Source organism: Melanotaenia boesemani, chromosome 3 (assembly GCF_017639745.1).
Source record: "Melanotaenia boesemani isolate fMelBoe1 chromosome 3, fMelBoe1.pri, whole genome shotgun sequence".
Lineage (NCBI taxonomy): Eukaryota > Metazoa > Chordata > Actinopteri > Atheriniformes > Melanotaeniidae > Melanotaenia > Melanotaenia boesemani.
This window is the reverse complement of record NC_055684.1, coordinates 29,023,387-29,038,669: the sequence shown is the minus strand read 5'-3', so window position 1 is coordinate 29,038,669 and position 15,283 is coordinate 29,023,387. Positions and strand designations below refer to the sequence as shown.

At 41.0% G+C, this 15,283-nt stretch overlaps 1 protein-coding gene across 5 annotated transcripts in view; it reads right to left on the bottom strand.

The window, feature by feature from the left end:
- Positions 1–15,283, bottom strand: part of celsr2 (cadherin, EGF LAG seven-pass G-type receptor 2) — a 59,444-nt gene that overhangs the window by 1,747 nt on the left and 42,414 nt on the right. For 4 of the 5 annotated variants that reach the window (XM_041981443.1, XM_041981444.1, XM_041981446.1 and 1 more), the window contains exons 6-32: positions 13,476–13,633; positions 12,928–13,091; positions 12,524–12,649; positions 10,493–10,662; positions 9,988–10,167; positions 9,795–9,908; positions 9,411–9,567; positions 9,157–9,298; positions 8,939–9,059; positions 7,805–7,988; positions 7,614–7,715; positions 7,386–7,480; positions 7,026–7,235; positions 6,617–6,800; positions 5,939–6,257; positions 5,555–5,722; positions 5,335–5,458; positions 5,055–5,255; positions 4,794–4,968; positions 4,219–4,331; positions 3,928–4,010; positions 3,153–3,279; positions 2,960–3,070; positions 2,596–2,726; positions 2,257–2,507; positions 1,226–1,426; positions 849–1,071 (exon numbers count right to left, since the gene is read on the bottom strand). In XM_041981443.1, coding sequence (XP_041837377.1) covers positions 849–1,071; positions 1,226–1,426; positions 2,257–2,507; positions 2,596–2,726; positions 2,960–3,070; positions 3,153–3,279; positions 3,928–4,010; positions 4,219–4,331; positions 4,794–4,968; positions 5,055–5,255; positions 5,335–5,458; positions 5,555–5,722; positions 5,939–6,257; positions 6,617–6,800; positions 7,026–7,235; positions 7,386–7,480; positions 7,614–7,715; positions 7,805–7,988; positions 8,939–9,059; positions 9,157–9,298; positions 9,411–9,567; positions 9,795–9,908; positions 9,988–10,167; positions 10,493–10,662; positions 12,524–12,649; positions 12,928–13,091; positions 13,476–13,633 — 4,334 coding nt within the window. Of the gene's footprint in view, positions 1–311; positions 756–848; positions 1,072–1,225; positions 1,427–2,256; positions 2,508–2,595; positions 2,727–2,959; positions 3,071–3,152; positions 3,280–3,927; positions 4,011–4,218; positions 4,332–4,793; positions 4,969–5,054; positions 5,256–5,334; positions 5,459–5,554; positions 5,723–5,938; positions 6,258–6,616; positions 6,801–7,025; positions 7,236–7,385; positions 7,481–7,613; positions 7,716–7,804; positions 7,989–8,938; positions 9,060–9,156; positions 9,299–9,410; positions 9,568–9,794; positions 9,909–9,987; positions 10,168–10,492; positions 10,663–12,523; positions 12,650–12,927; positions 13,092–13,475; positions 13,634–15,283 lie in introns of those variants that run through there. The other variant, XM_041981445.1, reaches the window with a different exon arrangement.

Below are 15,283 nucleotides of genomic sequence, written 5' to 3'. Positions count from 1 at the left end.
TTAATAAGAGACATGAATATATGATTGTGTGTCCACGACAACAAATGGGTTCATTTTCAACAATAAAAACTGCAGCTAAAAGTTTTTGTATTAAGCAGTTATTTATAATTGCTGTGCACGAGGCTGCAGCTTTCTTTTAAAATGTCAGCACGGTAAAAGCGTTGGGAATGAGTGGACTCTGGAGAAGAGAACAGAGAACTCCTCATAGTTTGATGTGAATATTATGAACAGTTTGGCCTCTTGTGTTAAATAATACACGTTTTTCATATAAAAAATTATCAATGCCAAAAATGTACACATAAATAAATTATTTATATTCTTGTATGATATCTGTACTTTGTGATATTAGGCTCTTTTGAAGACTGTAGTTTTTCACGCTGTAGGTGGATAATTGATTTGGCTCAAGTTGGATCAGGGAAGTGCTATAAAGCTGGAGCGATATGCCCATAACAACGTAAAATCCACTGTAAAACTGGATCATCTGTATTATATGAGCATTGAAGATAAAGCAGACAAACTGTTCCTTTAAGAAATAAAGGCGGTCAGCAGAGGTTACAGTAATAAGTCTTACATATTTGGACTGTTCAGGGATGGGGCTGCCCTCATGTGGCTTCACATTAAGTTTTTCATGTGAAAATGAGACAGACTCCGAGCAATGGAATCAACAATCACTGAGGACGGTGCAACAGACTGTTTTTTGACAGACAGCTGGACAACACACTGAATGAGGCTACGGTTTTACAACAATGGAGACACTGAGGCAGCAAACAACATTTAAGTTTTAGTGTTTTTTGTGATATTCTTGTCTGAATCTTGTATTTTGGGTCAAAGCTTGTGCTCATACTCACTCTGAACCTGACGAGTCTCCATCCACTGTACCCGCCTTGATGCTCAGGGCAACGCCGTTCAGCTTCTCAGGCAGGCTGGGTTTAGCGGGGCCAGCTCGATTATCACTGGAAGAAGATCCCTGTGGGGATGCTGACCCTGGAGCGCTGTCACAAAGCTCATTGTGGATGTGATGTGGACCATTCCTCTCTACAATAGGAGAAAGCTGCTTCTTCTTAAGAATCCCTGGAGAGGACAAAAGCAAGATTATTTCTCTGTGCAAACCCTGATCTAGGACTTGTTTACTTTGCTTAGGTAGGTCGAATCCATTTGTTCTTAATATTCACTGATAATTAAGTCCTGCTTCCTGTTCAGCTGCTGACTTTGAGATGAGCTTTACCTTTATGAGGGTGGACGCTGAGGATCGGGGGCATAGGCAGCAGCATGGAGTCCGGCGACCTGTCGTCTGATGATGTCCTTATGCTACGGCCAAGGACTGGCTCTGAAATTTCCATCTTCATTCTGTCTACACCTGCAAACTCGCCATCACCGACTACTGCTGCGTAATCGTCAGGCCAGTACATCTTACTCAAACTGTTGTCTGTAAAATAAAAAGAGGAATAAATTTATTAGTCTCAGCTGCAAAATTGAAACAATACTTCTAAAAGTCCAGACTTCTAAATGTAACTTTTGCTTAAGTTCAATAGGTAGGATCTTTTTCCTCTCACCTTTTCCCTGGTATTTGCAATTCTCTGTTTCTTTTTGCCATTTCTACTTTCTCTCAAATTCACCTTATTCTTAATTGGATGGATTTGCTCTAGTCCAGTGATCTTTTTACATGTTTCTGTTTGAGTCAGTTGGTCAATTTACCATTCCTAAAATCCCTCCTCTGAGGTCATTCTTCACTCAGACTGACTTTTGTACAACCAACCTCCTTCAATCTCCACCTCAATCTAAAGCCAGAGGGGCCCAGGGGTTGATTCAGTTAACAGCGTTTTAGTGGTTTGCTCACTCTTGTGTATTTCTATCAGCTATAATGATAGTGTCATTTACACAAATCAGACAATACTGATTTGAGGAAATACGAGAAGAAGACTTTTAAATTGTTAGCCTGTTGAAATGGAATTCTGTTGTAATGTTCTATGTATTAACACTCTGCTGAATGTCTAAGACAAATTACTGCTGATATATTCAGTGAAGGGAAACCAAGTAGGAGTTGTGTGATGATAAACACTCATTAAAACTGTAGCTTTGCATAAATTTAAATCTGAGAAAAGTGTGAAATAAAACCCATTTATTGTAGAAAAGGAAAAGAGGAAGTTCAAAGTCCTGTGATGACAGCATACATGCTGGGGCTGAGCTCAAACACTTCACAGCATGACTGTAATGCAGTGATGACATATATATGGCAGAAACTATGATCCTCTTTACCGTGTGGCTGGGGTCTCTTAGCACCATTGGACGCCAGGTTTTCCCAGCATTCGTCTGGGGGGAGGGGACCCTCCTCATCTTCGCTGTCAGAGGAGTGTGTGGAGGCATAAGAGCCGCTCTGGTCGTCCTCCAGAGACAGATCGCTGTCTGAGTCACTGTCACGTTCATCCAGGTGCTTCTTCGTTTCATGGAAGAGTGACGTGTGGTCGTTTAGAGCGATGTGTGCTTGGCTGCTATTCAATCCATCATCCCTGAATGTAAAGATAAATTATTGTACAGTTTCTCCTGTTGCTCAGTATGAACAGCACATTGATCTTATTTTATAAACAACTTCCGTACCGGAGAACAAATGGCACATAGCTCTGCTGACTCTTGCCGCTCTGCATGGTGCCATTCAGAGACACACTGGAGTCACCAAAGGGGAGGTGGTACAACCTGCCGTCCATGTAGTTTGTGTTGGATTTATAGCTCTGGAGGCACAGGTGAGAAAATCATGAGCAGTGTTAACAAGTTAGTGTCTCTGTCTCTTTGACATCCATCTTGACCGTGGCTCTTACATAATGAATGAAATGAAATGTAAAAATTTAATGCATGTTTTTAAGGAATGAGATAAATTTAACAGAGGTTTTAGTGATAACTGAAACATAGCAGCGCTCTAAATTAACTGAAGGTATTTCCTCTGTGTTTGTGCTGACAAACTCACAGAAGCCTTGGATTTGATCATGTGATCTGGACGCTTGCGGCTGCAGCAGTACTTCATTGCATCCCTTGCCTCTTTATTGAAGACGATGCGGAAGAAAAAAACAAAAGGACCCTGAGAGACAAAAGAGAGGGAGGTCAGTAGATCAACAGAAACCCTCCTTTTAAGCTGTACCAAAGTGAGGCTGAAGGCTCACCTGTACACAGTTGAAGCCTGCGAACAGGTAGTGGAAGATTATCATATCGCTGTTCACTGAGAGGAGAGCTAGAAAACATGTGGCTGAAACCAGGAAGAGGACGCCGCCTGCAGTTTTCAGGCCTGAGCTGAAGGATAGGAATCACGTGAAGGAGAAATTAACAAGAAAATGATGATTCATAAACATCCAGTGATCTGAAGATGGATTGTACTGGATGTATTGCATTCTATCCCCAAAAAAGGGCATCCCTGCACAGTGAAAACATACAGACTTTTATATATTAGATATAAACTTTTACAGAAAATAATCTCTTTGAAATAACCCTGTAACCCCTTCATTATCATAAATATTCTCATTAAAGATGGAGATAGCCTGTATTTTATTTTAAGTGATTACAGTTGCATTTATTTAATATTAATAAAGTTACATGCCAAAAGTTTCTTCAGCACAGACATGACTGAAGAGATTGAGAGAGAGGATGCGACACACAAATCTAGCAGCACCGGCTAATTGCCTTCATATTTTGACCTCTTTTTGCTGTTGTCAAGCAGGGACACATTATTGAGCTATTTTAAGAACCACATAAAAGCAACGTTTGATCTGATGCCACAGTTATTATATTCAGACAGAAACCCCATTATTGTGTCCCATGTTCATGGCTTAACACATATTTATGAGAAAATCTTTCACATGAGAGTAAACTAATATCCGTGCCAACAGTGCTAACAGGCAGGCAGCATGTAAACAGTGTCAACTGCAGGGCTGAGACACTCACACACAAGGCTCCTTCTTCTCAATGCTGTGATGTCTCAGTGAGCAGGAGGCTCTGGATGACAGGATATACAGGAAGATGTTCATCTGTGGATGCAACATCAGACTAGATCACTACTTAAAACATGGCAGAAGTTTGTAAAGAATAAAACAAAATAATGTATTAAAACAGTGAAACGCTAAGATGATGTTTTTGTATGAATTTTTTTTTTCACTGTGTTATAGATACACATATGAGGGGTTTAGAAATCCCAAATGCCAAGTAACAAAGCAACTGTACATGGCTGTTACTCACCGACACCACCATGGCTATTGGTCCAGCAAAGCTCCAGATCAGGGTGTCGTACATTGAGAGCCAACAGAAGTCGGGGTTCCCGTAGCCTTCTGGGTCCAGTCCCACTGCCAAACCTGAACACAGAGCCACAAAAGCAGACAGTATAACCAGACTCCTACATGCGGTTGCTCCTTGTCAGCTTCCATCTTAATTAACTGTTAACTTCAGTTCAAACCACCCTACATCTAGATGAAGCACCAGCATCGTGTAGAAAAAACTGATTGAAGATTAAAATATTGAACTCTAATTTTAATTTTAAAATGTTCTTTTCCAAATTTTCCACATTTCATGACTAACTGTCTTGATGTCAGAACAGTGAACTTGTTGTTTACAGTATTATTTGTTAAATTGTGACTAGATGGAGACGATTTTATGCTGTGACAATAAAAATTGTACAAAAAAAATGATTATTGTTGTAAAATAATTGAATTATCTGACTTTTTTTAAAAAAAAACTATGAGATGGGAGTTTGTTTGAGCAAATGCACATTGGCAGGCACATTATTTTAGTTTTTAGAGATATAATAAGTGTCCAACCTGTGATGAAGGCAGGAACGCCCCAGCCAATCAGGTAGTAGAATCTCATGGGTCCGTAGTTAATGTCTCGCACTTCGCAGATCATGCGGTACACATGCAGTCCCTCCAGGAAAAGCCAGGAGAAACAGCAAAGGTAGAAGAAGTGCAGCAGGATGGCGATGACTGTGCAGAGAAACTGCAGGAGAGAGGAAAGGTTAAAACATTCAGAGCTATTAAGTTATCAGGAGAAAAGGAAAGAGGAGAAGCACACTGAGTGATTACTGGGTTGTCAGCCTGGTTGATGCCCAAGATGAAGATGAGCTCAGAGAAGAAGAGGGCCGTGGTTCCGTTGTTGATTATACTAGTTTTGTTGCATTGCATCGCTCTCAGGCACAGGAGGAAGATTGTGGTGAGGAAGAGGAAGCCCAGCGTCACTCCAGCTGTGCTCCATGTCAGGATTTTGATGGGCAGGATCTCTCCGTTCTGATACAAACATATTTAGCAGGAGATCAGTCACACAAAAGAGTGGTGATATTTGTGCCTTTAGTCCTGCAGTCCTCACCTCCCTCCTGGAGATATCCATCAGCACAGCAAAGCTGGTCATGTGATAACACTGACAGCTGATGTGGGTGCTGTTTCTGAAAACCACCTCGCAGCCTTTTGCCGACCAGCCACCATTTCCAGCTCTGAGGTAACACAATGATTACAGAACAACGTGAGAAGAGCTCAACTTCAAATAACTCCTACTGCGTGTATGTATGTGTGTGTGGTCTTGCACTCACAGTATGGTGTGGTTCCAGAAGACACAGATGGGTTTGGAGCGCTCCTCGGTGGTGATCAAGCGGAACTGCACATTGATGGGTTTGTCCAGCGTGTGCTGCAGAAGCTCGTCATTGTCGTGGACTGTGATGCTGACCACGGGTGTGTTGATGACCGGACGCTTCGGGACTCTGTGAGAAACAAGTGAGTTCAGAAATTATGTTTACTGTTATAATTTTTTTAATTACTGAAGGAGAAAACAGCTTTGAACTGTCCACCATGCCAAAGCTTACCTCAATGTCTGGAATCAGAATTTAACATTAACTTTCTCTAATTTTAGATTGTGTGTGTGACATCGCTTCATTTAATTTATGAGTACAGAGCTTAATTTTAGTGAGTCTTCCCACCGCAGACTTCTCTTGTCTGGATCGTAGCTCTCTGGTAACAGCGAGGCAAGGCTGTGGAAGATGATCACGCTGGCGATGGCGTCCTGATGGTCTTCATCTGGGTGCCGTCTCTTCCTGGTAGCTGACTGGTTCCTCAGCGAGGTCTCTGGGAAGACATCAAGGTGTCTGTGGCCCTTGGTGTCCACTGGTGGTTGAAAAACTGAATCGGGGAGGGTGACGGCTGTCTCCTGGTCTGCAGGACGCGGGCCCCTCAGGGACTGGTACCGTGGGAGTTTGGCTCCAGCAAAGTTCATCTTTTTTAGACGGTCTACAGAGATGACTGCAGACACAAACACACAGGTCAGGTCAAGAGTCAGTTGGGATGCTCCAAAACACTCCAGATTTTCCTTAGTTATTGTTGTAACTTTTTCATTGTTACTTTTTTATTAAACGAGACAGGCTAAATCGAATCATAAAGAAAATGTAAAGTTTATGTTTCAGTTTAAAATTTCAACAGATAAACACCAAAAATCCCACTGGATTTAATTGTTTAAACTATTTCTGTGAAATTTTGTTTGTAATCAGGTTGAGATTTCTTGTCTTTATTAGTTCTGTGAATTATTAGTAGCTGCTGACTTGTGCTATATCATACAAGTCTGATTTAGAAAATTTAATGTTTGGCTGTCATCAAACATTTACCTATGTGTGGTGTGACAATGGTGAAGGGACTCAGGTATGTCTTCCTCATGTTCTGTGCCAGTGTGTTTGCGTATTCTTCAAAGTGGCGCAGGAGCGCCGCCGTGCCGCCTTCCAAGTGTTGGATGAGCTCCCAGTGTGGTCGTGTGTCTGGAGAAAGGATGGCGCTGCCCACACGCACCAGATTCTGTCAGAAAGCAGTGAGAGTTCAGGGTGACAGGATGTCACAGCAGAGAGGGAAATGAAGTGTGATGTATCTCCTGCAGATACTACATGAAAGGCTGTGATGTCCAACCAGGCAGAAATTCTGTTTACTGCATGTACCACAGTGGTGCCCTGTTCTTTCTTTGTTTCATGCTCTTTTTTAATAGATTGTGCGTCTGTGTGCGTGAGTTGTCATGTGGTCGTTTACCTCAGTGAAGTGGACGTCCTGCGTAGCTGTGAGGTTGAAGCCCTGCTGGCTGCTCTCGTGCTGCAGCAGACTCTGTATGAGCCAGTAGGCCACTTTCACGTCACTACCGTAGAACTTCTCAGTGTGCAAGGTGGCATTGGCCAACATGGCTGCTGTCTGCTGCACATTTCCAGAGTTGAGGAGCGATACATTGCGGTGAAAGCTTTCAGACTGGAGAAGAAAAATTCAAACACAACCATTTAACAGCTTAAATGACATTTGTTTTTTGGGGATTAACTGTAAACAATAAAAATAATTTGATTTCTCCACACCCAAATAAATTAATATTCTTTCTCAAACTGACAGAGAGAAGTTACACACCAGGGCTTTCAGCTTGATGAAGGTAGCTGAGGTACAGTTGAAAAGATTAGGAGGCAGCCAGCCCTTGTGCTCGTCACAGTGTCGGATGGCTGTGCCTAGAAAGGAGGTGACACAGTCTTTACATTAGAGGTGAGGAGCAGCATGCAGCCAAAAGAGGGCTTGAGGCAAGTTCCATATACTGCTGCAATTATATGATAATTTGATAAGCTGCCAAAAAAAACATCATACCAAGAGTCCCCTTGGGACAGGGAACGGCAGCAGGAAGACCAAACTTAGTCCTGGGCCACCATATTCCAGCCTCAATGGCCTGAGGGCAACTGTCATAGATTACTGAGAGAGAAGGTGCAGAGATGATGATTAGGAGAAAAATTGAATTTGATATTAGGCCATTTCAGTGACTGTAAGTTATGCATCCTGACCTTCGCAGCCGTTAAGAGACACCTCAGCAAACGGGTTGTCGCAGCGATCACACTGACGTCCTATAACGCCGGGTTTACACTGACATTGTCCCGTTTCTCTGTCACAAGCTCTGGAGAAAGAGCCGACTGGGTAGCAGTCACATAGCAGGCACGTGTCGCTGCCTTCGAGACGGTAGTGGTTGTCCTGGAAACAAGATGTGAGAGACAGGTTTATAGGGCCAACCTCCCTCATTCTTATACATCTGCCAAATTTCCCACCCGAGAAACAACTCATGCTGTTAAAAAAAACCCAACATATTTTTATCATTGTGTCCAACTGGATTTTTTTGTAGCAAGGGCTGTGCTCCAGTGCCAAATGAAGTGTACCACAAAGCATCAGCTCACATTTTATATGCGGCATTATTTTCCTGAAAATCAGTATAACACAAAGCATATTCAGGTAGTTCTGACTGAAAGTGATTAAAATAGGAATTACTGAAGAGGGGAAATGACTTATTAATCTTTATCTTATAAACCTTTATCTGTGATTTTTTTCTGTAATTTTGAACTGCTTCATATAATGTAAAATTGATCGAAATCAATGGGAACCTAAACATTGATTCATAAGATTATTTGGAACATATTGGATCTTATTGTCTGATATTATTTGTTAAATGAAATACATCTTTCTTATGACAAAAATGTCTTTAATTCTTCATTAAATTTGGGTTCATATGAGCAGTTAGACTATACTCAGGGACAAGGAAAATTAGATATGTTTTCTCCTACCTGGTCTTTCGGTCAGAGTCTACACTGTTATTATCAGATCATATCTGTGTGTCCAGGCAGCAGCAAAGCTGTCTTTTTTGGGTTGCTGTGGCAACCACATAAGTGCCAGCAGAAATGTAGAGATGCTGGTGGCACAGCTTTAAAATGTCAGGTTGCTCCCTGTAACACTACCAGTGTATGTTGTGTTGTGATGCAGAAGAAACTAAATTTTTAATATCTGGAAAAGCTGATTTATATTTTATAACAAACCAAATTTAAATGTGTTTTCTTTATATATATTTGGAAGTGAATAATTAAACATGTGCAAAAACTCTTTCTTCCCATATTTAATTTCCAAAAACTGGATTTCATGTGTTTTTGGCTCACCTTGCAGCGGCACTCTCCGCTTGTCTTGTTGCAGTCAGAATCAAAACCTTTGTTTGTTGGGCAGTTACAGGGGCCACAGGTTTTGTGACCCCACCAACCTCTTGGACACGGCAGGTCAGTCCTGTGGATACACCCAGTATCAGTTTAGTTTATCTGCAAGGGGATGAAACATGCAGTACGGCACATGTAGCGTTTGACATGAATGTGGATAACTGTACTTTTTCTCGCAGTATCTTCCAAAGTAGTTTCTGGGGCAATCGCAGGTATAACCACGACTGACGCTTGGCTTCCTGGTGCATGTTGACTGATGCTCACAGGGGTTTAGTGAGCACACGTCAGTGCAGTTGATGCCGTAGTAACCTGTAGTAATAAAGCAGATGAAAATAAGCTCTCAAATTAGTCTGACTTGAAGATTTTGCAAGTGCCAGGATTGGGAAATGTTTTTAATATGTGATTATTCTTGCAGACTGACCGCTGAGGCAGGTGCAGGAGTAGCTGTCCCAGTCATCGCTGCAGTAACTGTTGGCAGGACATGGGTTAGAGCTGCAGGGATCTGGCATGCTGCAGCCCTGCTCCAAATTCACCTTCCTCGCCTGAGACAGACTCAGAGCCCCACCAACACGCAGACCCTGCAGGGATACGATTGCACATTAAACATCCTGATTTGAAGTAACTGCATGAAAGTTGCTTGGAAAATGCAGACAAATTAGTGAAACTTGTCAGGGTTTACCTAGTTTACCCCGTTTACCTTTAGACAAACAAAAATCTTTATAACTAACAAACATCTTGTCATTTTATCTACTTATCAAAATTATTACACATACTGGCATGCAAGGGGTTTATAAACGGAACAAACCTGGATGCAGCCACGGAAGCCATGTTGAACTTTCCCATCAGGTTTTGCTAAACCACCAATGCTAACAGTCTTCAGTTTGGAGTCCCGCAGCTTCCCATCCACCTCCATAGTGGCCTGAAGAGAAATATGAGAGAGAATTTAAAGCTGAATACCTAAAAAAATCAATTTAAAGTCTTTTAAAAGTACAACTCACCAGGTAGAGCCCATGGTCTAAAGACAACACTGCCTTGTAGTGGCTTGCCGCTCCTCCCAGACTGCTGATATCCAGCTGCAAGTGGTGCCAGTCTCCATCGTTCACCAGCACTTCCTCTACACGGGAGAGAGTGGAGTCCTCCCCCCTGTGAAGCCCCATCAACACACTCCCCCCTCGCAGCTGGATGGAGGAGATGGAGGAGACAGCAGGAGGGAGATGGACAGAAGAGGATAAAAACAAACAAAAAGAAAAATACATTTCACATTCAAATGGTTTACAGAAACAAGACAGTTTTTGGGTGCATATTCTAGTTAAAAATTCAAACCTTGAACTCTGTACATCTAAGATATGCAGAAAACAGAAAGGAGTGGAACATCAAAGAAGTGTCAGTCTAGATAAGGTCAAAGTGTTGCAGAAAACAGATGTTGCACTTTTTCTCTCTCGTAGACCAAGGTGAAGATTATTTTTTAAATTCTGTGTGCTTTTAACCCGATGACACGCTTACCTGTAGTGTGAGATTGTGCTTCAGGCCGGAGGAGATGTGAAGCAGCGTTGCCGTGGATTGACGGGTGCGGAACATGAGCTCTATGTGCCAGAGGACTGAGGCTGCTACCGCCTCCAGGTTGTTCCACTGCAACAGGCTGTTACCCTGGAAACGCAGCGGGTTGGCCATGACTACAGAAAGTGGACAGAGTAAAAAAGATGATAAAAAACACTTTAAATACTCTGATGAAAAGCAAAAGAAGAAGAAATGAAGAAAAATGAAGACAGAGAGTTTCTCATTAGTTGACATTAGATGATGAGTCATTACTGGCAACCAGCAAATCCAGCATGTTTTTGTACCTCATCCAAGTTGTCAAAGCTAATCTTTCACTTTCTGAATACAGACACAGAAAGAGACCCTTATTTAAAGATAATGATTAAAGCATTGGTACTTCATGGGTGACTGAGAGAGAGAAACACTGTATATAAGTGAAAATGGGGGTAATTTTCCACTGATTTTTTGCATGTGTATGGCTTCCATCTCTCATAATATGTCTTCATAATTTCTAAAATCAGAAAAAAATCATGTCATTTGTCTGCACGTTGCAATCTGAAAGAAAAGCCTTCTGTCTCTTTATTGTGTTGAGACAGTAACACAAAAGGACACTCCTCCAGCATGATGTGCAGCAGTTTCCCTCTCATTAAGCTGTCTCTGTGGGAAGATCAAAATCAATGACTAGTAATGACAAACAAACCCGATGCACTGTAGATCTTGGCTGGAGAGAGATGCAAAATGGGAAACTGCAATTAACTTCCATTTCTCTTTTAAATTTTCTTAGAAATACTCAATTAAAAAAACAAGTTACACTGTTAACCCTTTGTAAATATCTATAAATTACACTTTGCAGGAAGGTTAACACAAAACTCCTGCATATTTCATGATTATTCAGACACTGACAGGCAGGCATCACAGTATAGTAGTATAGTATAGTAAAACAGATTTTTTCCATCATTGACTGTCAGATAAACATCAGAAATGAACTTTCAATACTAATGAAAAATTATCACAACAACTTTATTGTGAGATAAATAATAAATAAAATATGAGGTATAATCACGAAAAAGAAAATCTTCACACTGAAGAAGTTGCAACCACTTTCACTCTACACCTGCAGCACATCTGTTTGTCTCCCCCTTCTGGATGTGAAAATAATTACACAAATACTGTTGATGCTTTTTCCTCCTGAAGGAGTGTTTTCTATTTCTTAACCTACATCTTTTTTATGCACTATAGTTAATGGTTAGAGTGAGGTGTAAAAACACAACATGAAAAATCCCACAAGTGTTTAAGAAAACAACCAAAGAGAATGAAAAATAAAAAGCAGAAAGCATTTCTGAGTTTGGTACCCCAGTATCACTGAAACAATTAAACCCCCTATCTTTTTTTTCCTCACACTCATGTGTTTTGTCTAACTAACCCTGTCATTTGTTTTTATATTAGACTCAGGAACATGTTACTCAACTTGATCTGCAGTCAACATACTTGCTGATAAATCCTTTTCCTGTATACTTCACACTCTTCCATGTCTTATTTCTCTTTCTCTGTCACATCTCAAGTTTCTTAAAATCATAAATCAGCACTAACAGCAGCTGCAGCAGCTCAGGTGGAACAAAGTCAGACACAGGAGGAGACCAGAACATATACATAAGCTATATCTTCCAAACTTGCAAAGCATTTAGTCTTAAACTTGCTCAGTATCATATAAACAAGGTAGATTCAACCTCAATATGAGTTCATTCCCATAAGAGACTGATTCTGTCCTAAATCAGACATTAAAACAACAGAGGTTATGTCATCAGGCTTCTTTTCTTTTACAAACTATACAGTCCTCCAGCTCACAGTAATTCCCAGAAAGCTTGTATCACTGCACTGAACACACTGTTTATTTCAGTCTGATGGATTCCAGCTCCTTACTCCATGACAAGTTAAGTCTCCAGTCAGAAAAAAGGTCACATCTATGTACACAACTTTATGCTCCACATTTTCACTCACCTCTTTCACAGTTCTGTCCTCCAAATCCAAGCGGGCAGTCGCAGCTGAAGGAGCCCCACAGGTTCACACAGGTGGCTCCGTTCAGACATGGGTTATTGTTGCAGAAATGTCTCTTGGCAGAGCATCCTGGGAGAGGGGGGGGAGTAAAAGAATAATCTGTTTGATCTATCCAACCTCATTATTTCAACACAGAAGCAAAGAGTCAGAAAGTAATCAACTATTCATAGTAGGTAGAGCAATCATTTCCCACTGACTCTACCTTCCAGCTGTGCTCATTTAAAGTCAGTGTTATTTCCTCTGCTGCATTTTCTCACTTGGCTGATTCAACAGTAAACACTGCTTTACTGCAAAGATATAAAGTTAAGCAGAATACAAAAATAACTGAGCTGCAAAACACACTGTACCTGGCAGAGTGCCATTGTTAGCAATGAAGCTGGCCATGTCTATGTGCTGGTTGTCTATACGCAGGTTCTTCATACATCCCACAAACTGATGGTTGCGAACAGGAAAATCTTCAGGGAGTTTAGGGACTCCTCCAAGCAGCAGGGGCCCGGTCAGGTCCAGAGATCTGACAACACAGAGGAACCCGTTTACTAGCCCAGAGTCATGCTCTGTCTCAACCAAAACACATTATCAACGCTAATGGACCATGCATGAAAAATGTAATAGTTTTATGCAGTGCTATTTTCTCTCCCTGGAGAAAAATTGATGAACACTGCAACACAGGAGTTGAGCTTGGAAAGCTCCCCTGGAGCTGAGAAACGTCATTACAACACAAGTTTACTTCTCTTAATAATTAGGCAACTGCAAAAAAATCTAAGATAATTACTGAAGTCAACATTAAAGTGAAGACAGAATCCATAAAGAAATATAAAAAGGGTATTTATGGAACTCATATTGCAAAAATTGGATTTATTTTACATTAATCTTAATTCTGCTGATATGGACTTACTTTTTGGATCCTGACTGGCTGCCCTGAGCAGAGCAGGTGTAGTTTCCGATCATGTGACCAAACCTCAGCGCCATGGAGGTGTCACAGTTATCCACTGTCACTACGACGACTTTCTGATCTGAGGGACCCTGTGGCAGGCCGGCCTGGTTGAAGATCGGCTGTGGAAGAGACAAACTCACTTATGGAGCATCCTTCTTGTGTTTCAGCCAGAAAAGTGACACATCTAGGAGAACTCTGGTGTTTGTAGCTTCTTGTGCAGTTCAGCACAATAGAAACTGGAAGCAGCTTGTTTGAGATGCTCAATAAAAATAACATAATGATTTCTAAAAGATCTATCAGCATAAAAATCATAAAACACTGAGACAAGACAAAAACAGTGTCGCCATGCTGCTATTTTTAACACTGTGTTTCTCTTATAAATAGGACTCAGAAATGAGCTATTTAAAAAAAATCTCATAGAAAAAATTTAAATAAAGCACTAATAAACACACACACACACAGCAGAGGAGTCTGCTCGCTGTAGGACTGCACCCCTGTCGACAAAGCATCTTTTTCATTGTCTGTGAAATCAATAGGGGGGAGTCACAAAAGAAGGAGGGAGCTGTGGGGGAGAGAATAATGGTCCTGTCAATAAAAGGTTGTGACCTTTTTACACACAGGCCACCTTCTACGGGGTCACGTAAGGCTCATATTAACCCTAAGTGTGGGTTCAAGCTGGTGTCGTGAGCTGAGCACCCACACAGCTGACAAACTGAAGCCAGCAGGCCACTGAGCGGTCAGCTGGTCAGACAGGACTTAGACAGAATTAACTCCTCTTATATGCAGAGATAATAATAACTGACATTACAGCAAGATATTTATCTTTCTGTGAAGTTAAATTAATATAGATCCCTTTCAATCCAACTGAGTTAGACAGAGGAGTTATAATTTCCTGACTGCTCTGCGGTTGTGATTCCCATTGTCTTTGCTGTCTGATCTCTTCGTTTAAAAGACACCCAGCTGGAGATAAACCATCGAGATATCGTTGGCTGATGCAACGTCTTCAGCAGCTCTATCAAAGCAAGTTTATTAAAACTATACACTTGCTATCAGCGACGGATGTAATTTTAGCTTGAGGCACAGCTACAATTGAACTTCTCTCACATGATTTTCACATTGAGCAGATTAGATTAATTCTCTGTGAGCCTACAGTAATACACGTCTATAACTGAGAGGCTGCAGTTGGTTAAATTCCTGCAGTCTTGTGATCGCAATATGCCCAGTGTTAGTGATACGAAAGAGACAGGGCCAATAATAGAAATCCAAACCCTGCGGTGGAATAATCTGTCATCTTACAACACCTCACCTAAAACACTTCACAACAAGAAGCAGGGAAAAAATGTTTTGGTTTCTCATTGAGCTGCAGTGGAAAAGAAGCACTGAAAAGCTGACCTTTCGGAAAGTAAAAGCAACATAAAAACAGGTAACATACAGAGGGAAAAAAGGTGCAGTTGAGAGGTACTTCAGTACTAGTCTTCTATTTAATTATCTGCTAGGTATTTTGCAAATAATGATTTTAAATTGGACAAAAACAATGCATTAATCCAATAAAATTCTAAATTAGATCAACTAAAGGAAATTCAATATAATATTTATAACTATGTTTTCATTAGTGTAAAATTATGTAATTAAAATGAACCGTTGTGCTTCCTATTACTGTATACAGAGCCTTTTATATCCAGGAGCTGGTGAGTTAATGTAATTCTACGTTTTGTTTTGTTTGGGAGAACACATTTGAATATCTGAAATCCCTACCAACTCAAACACTC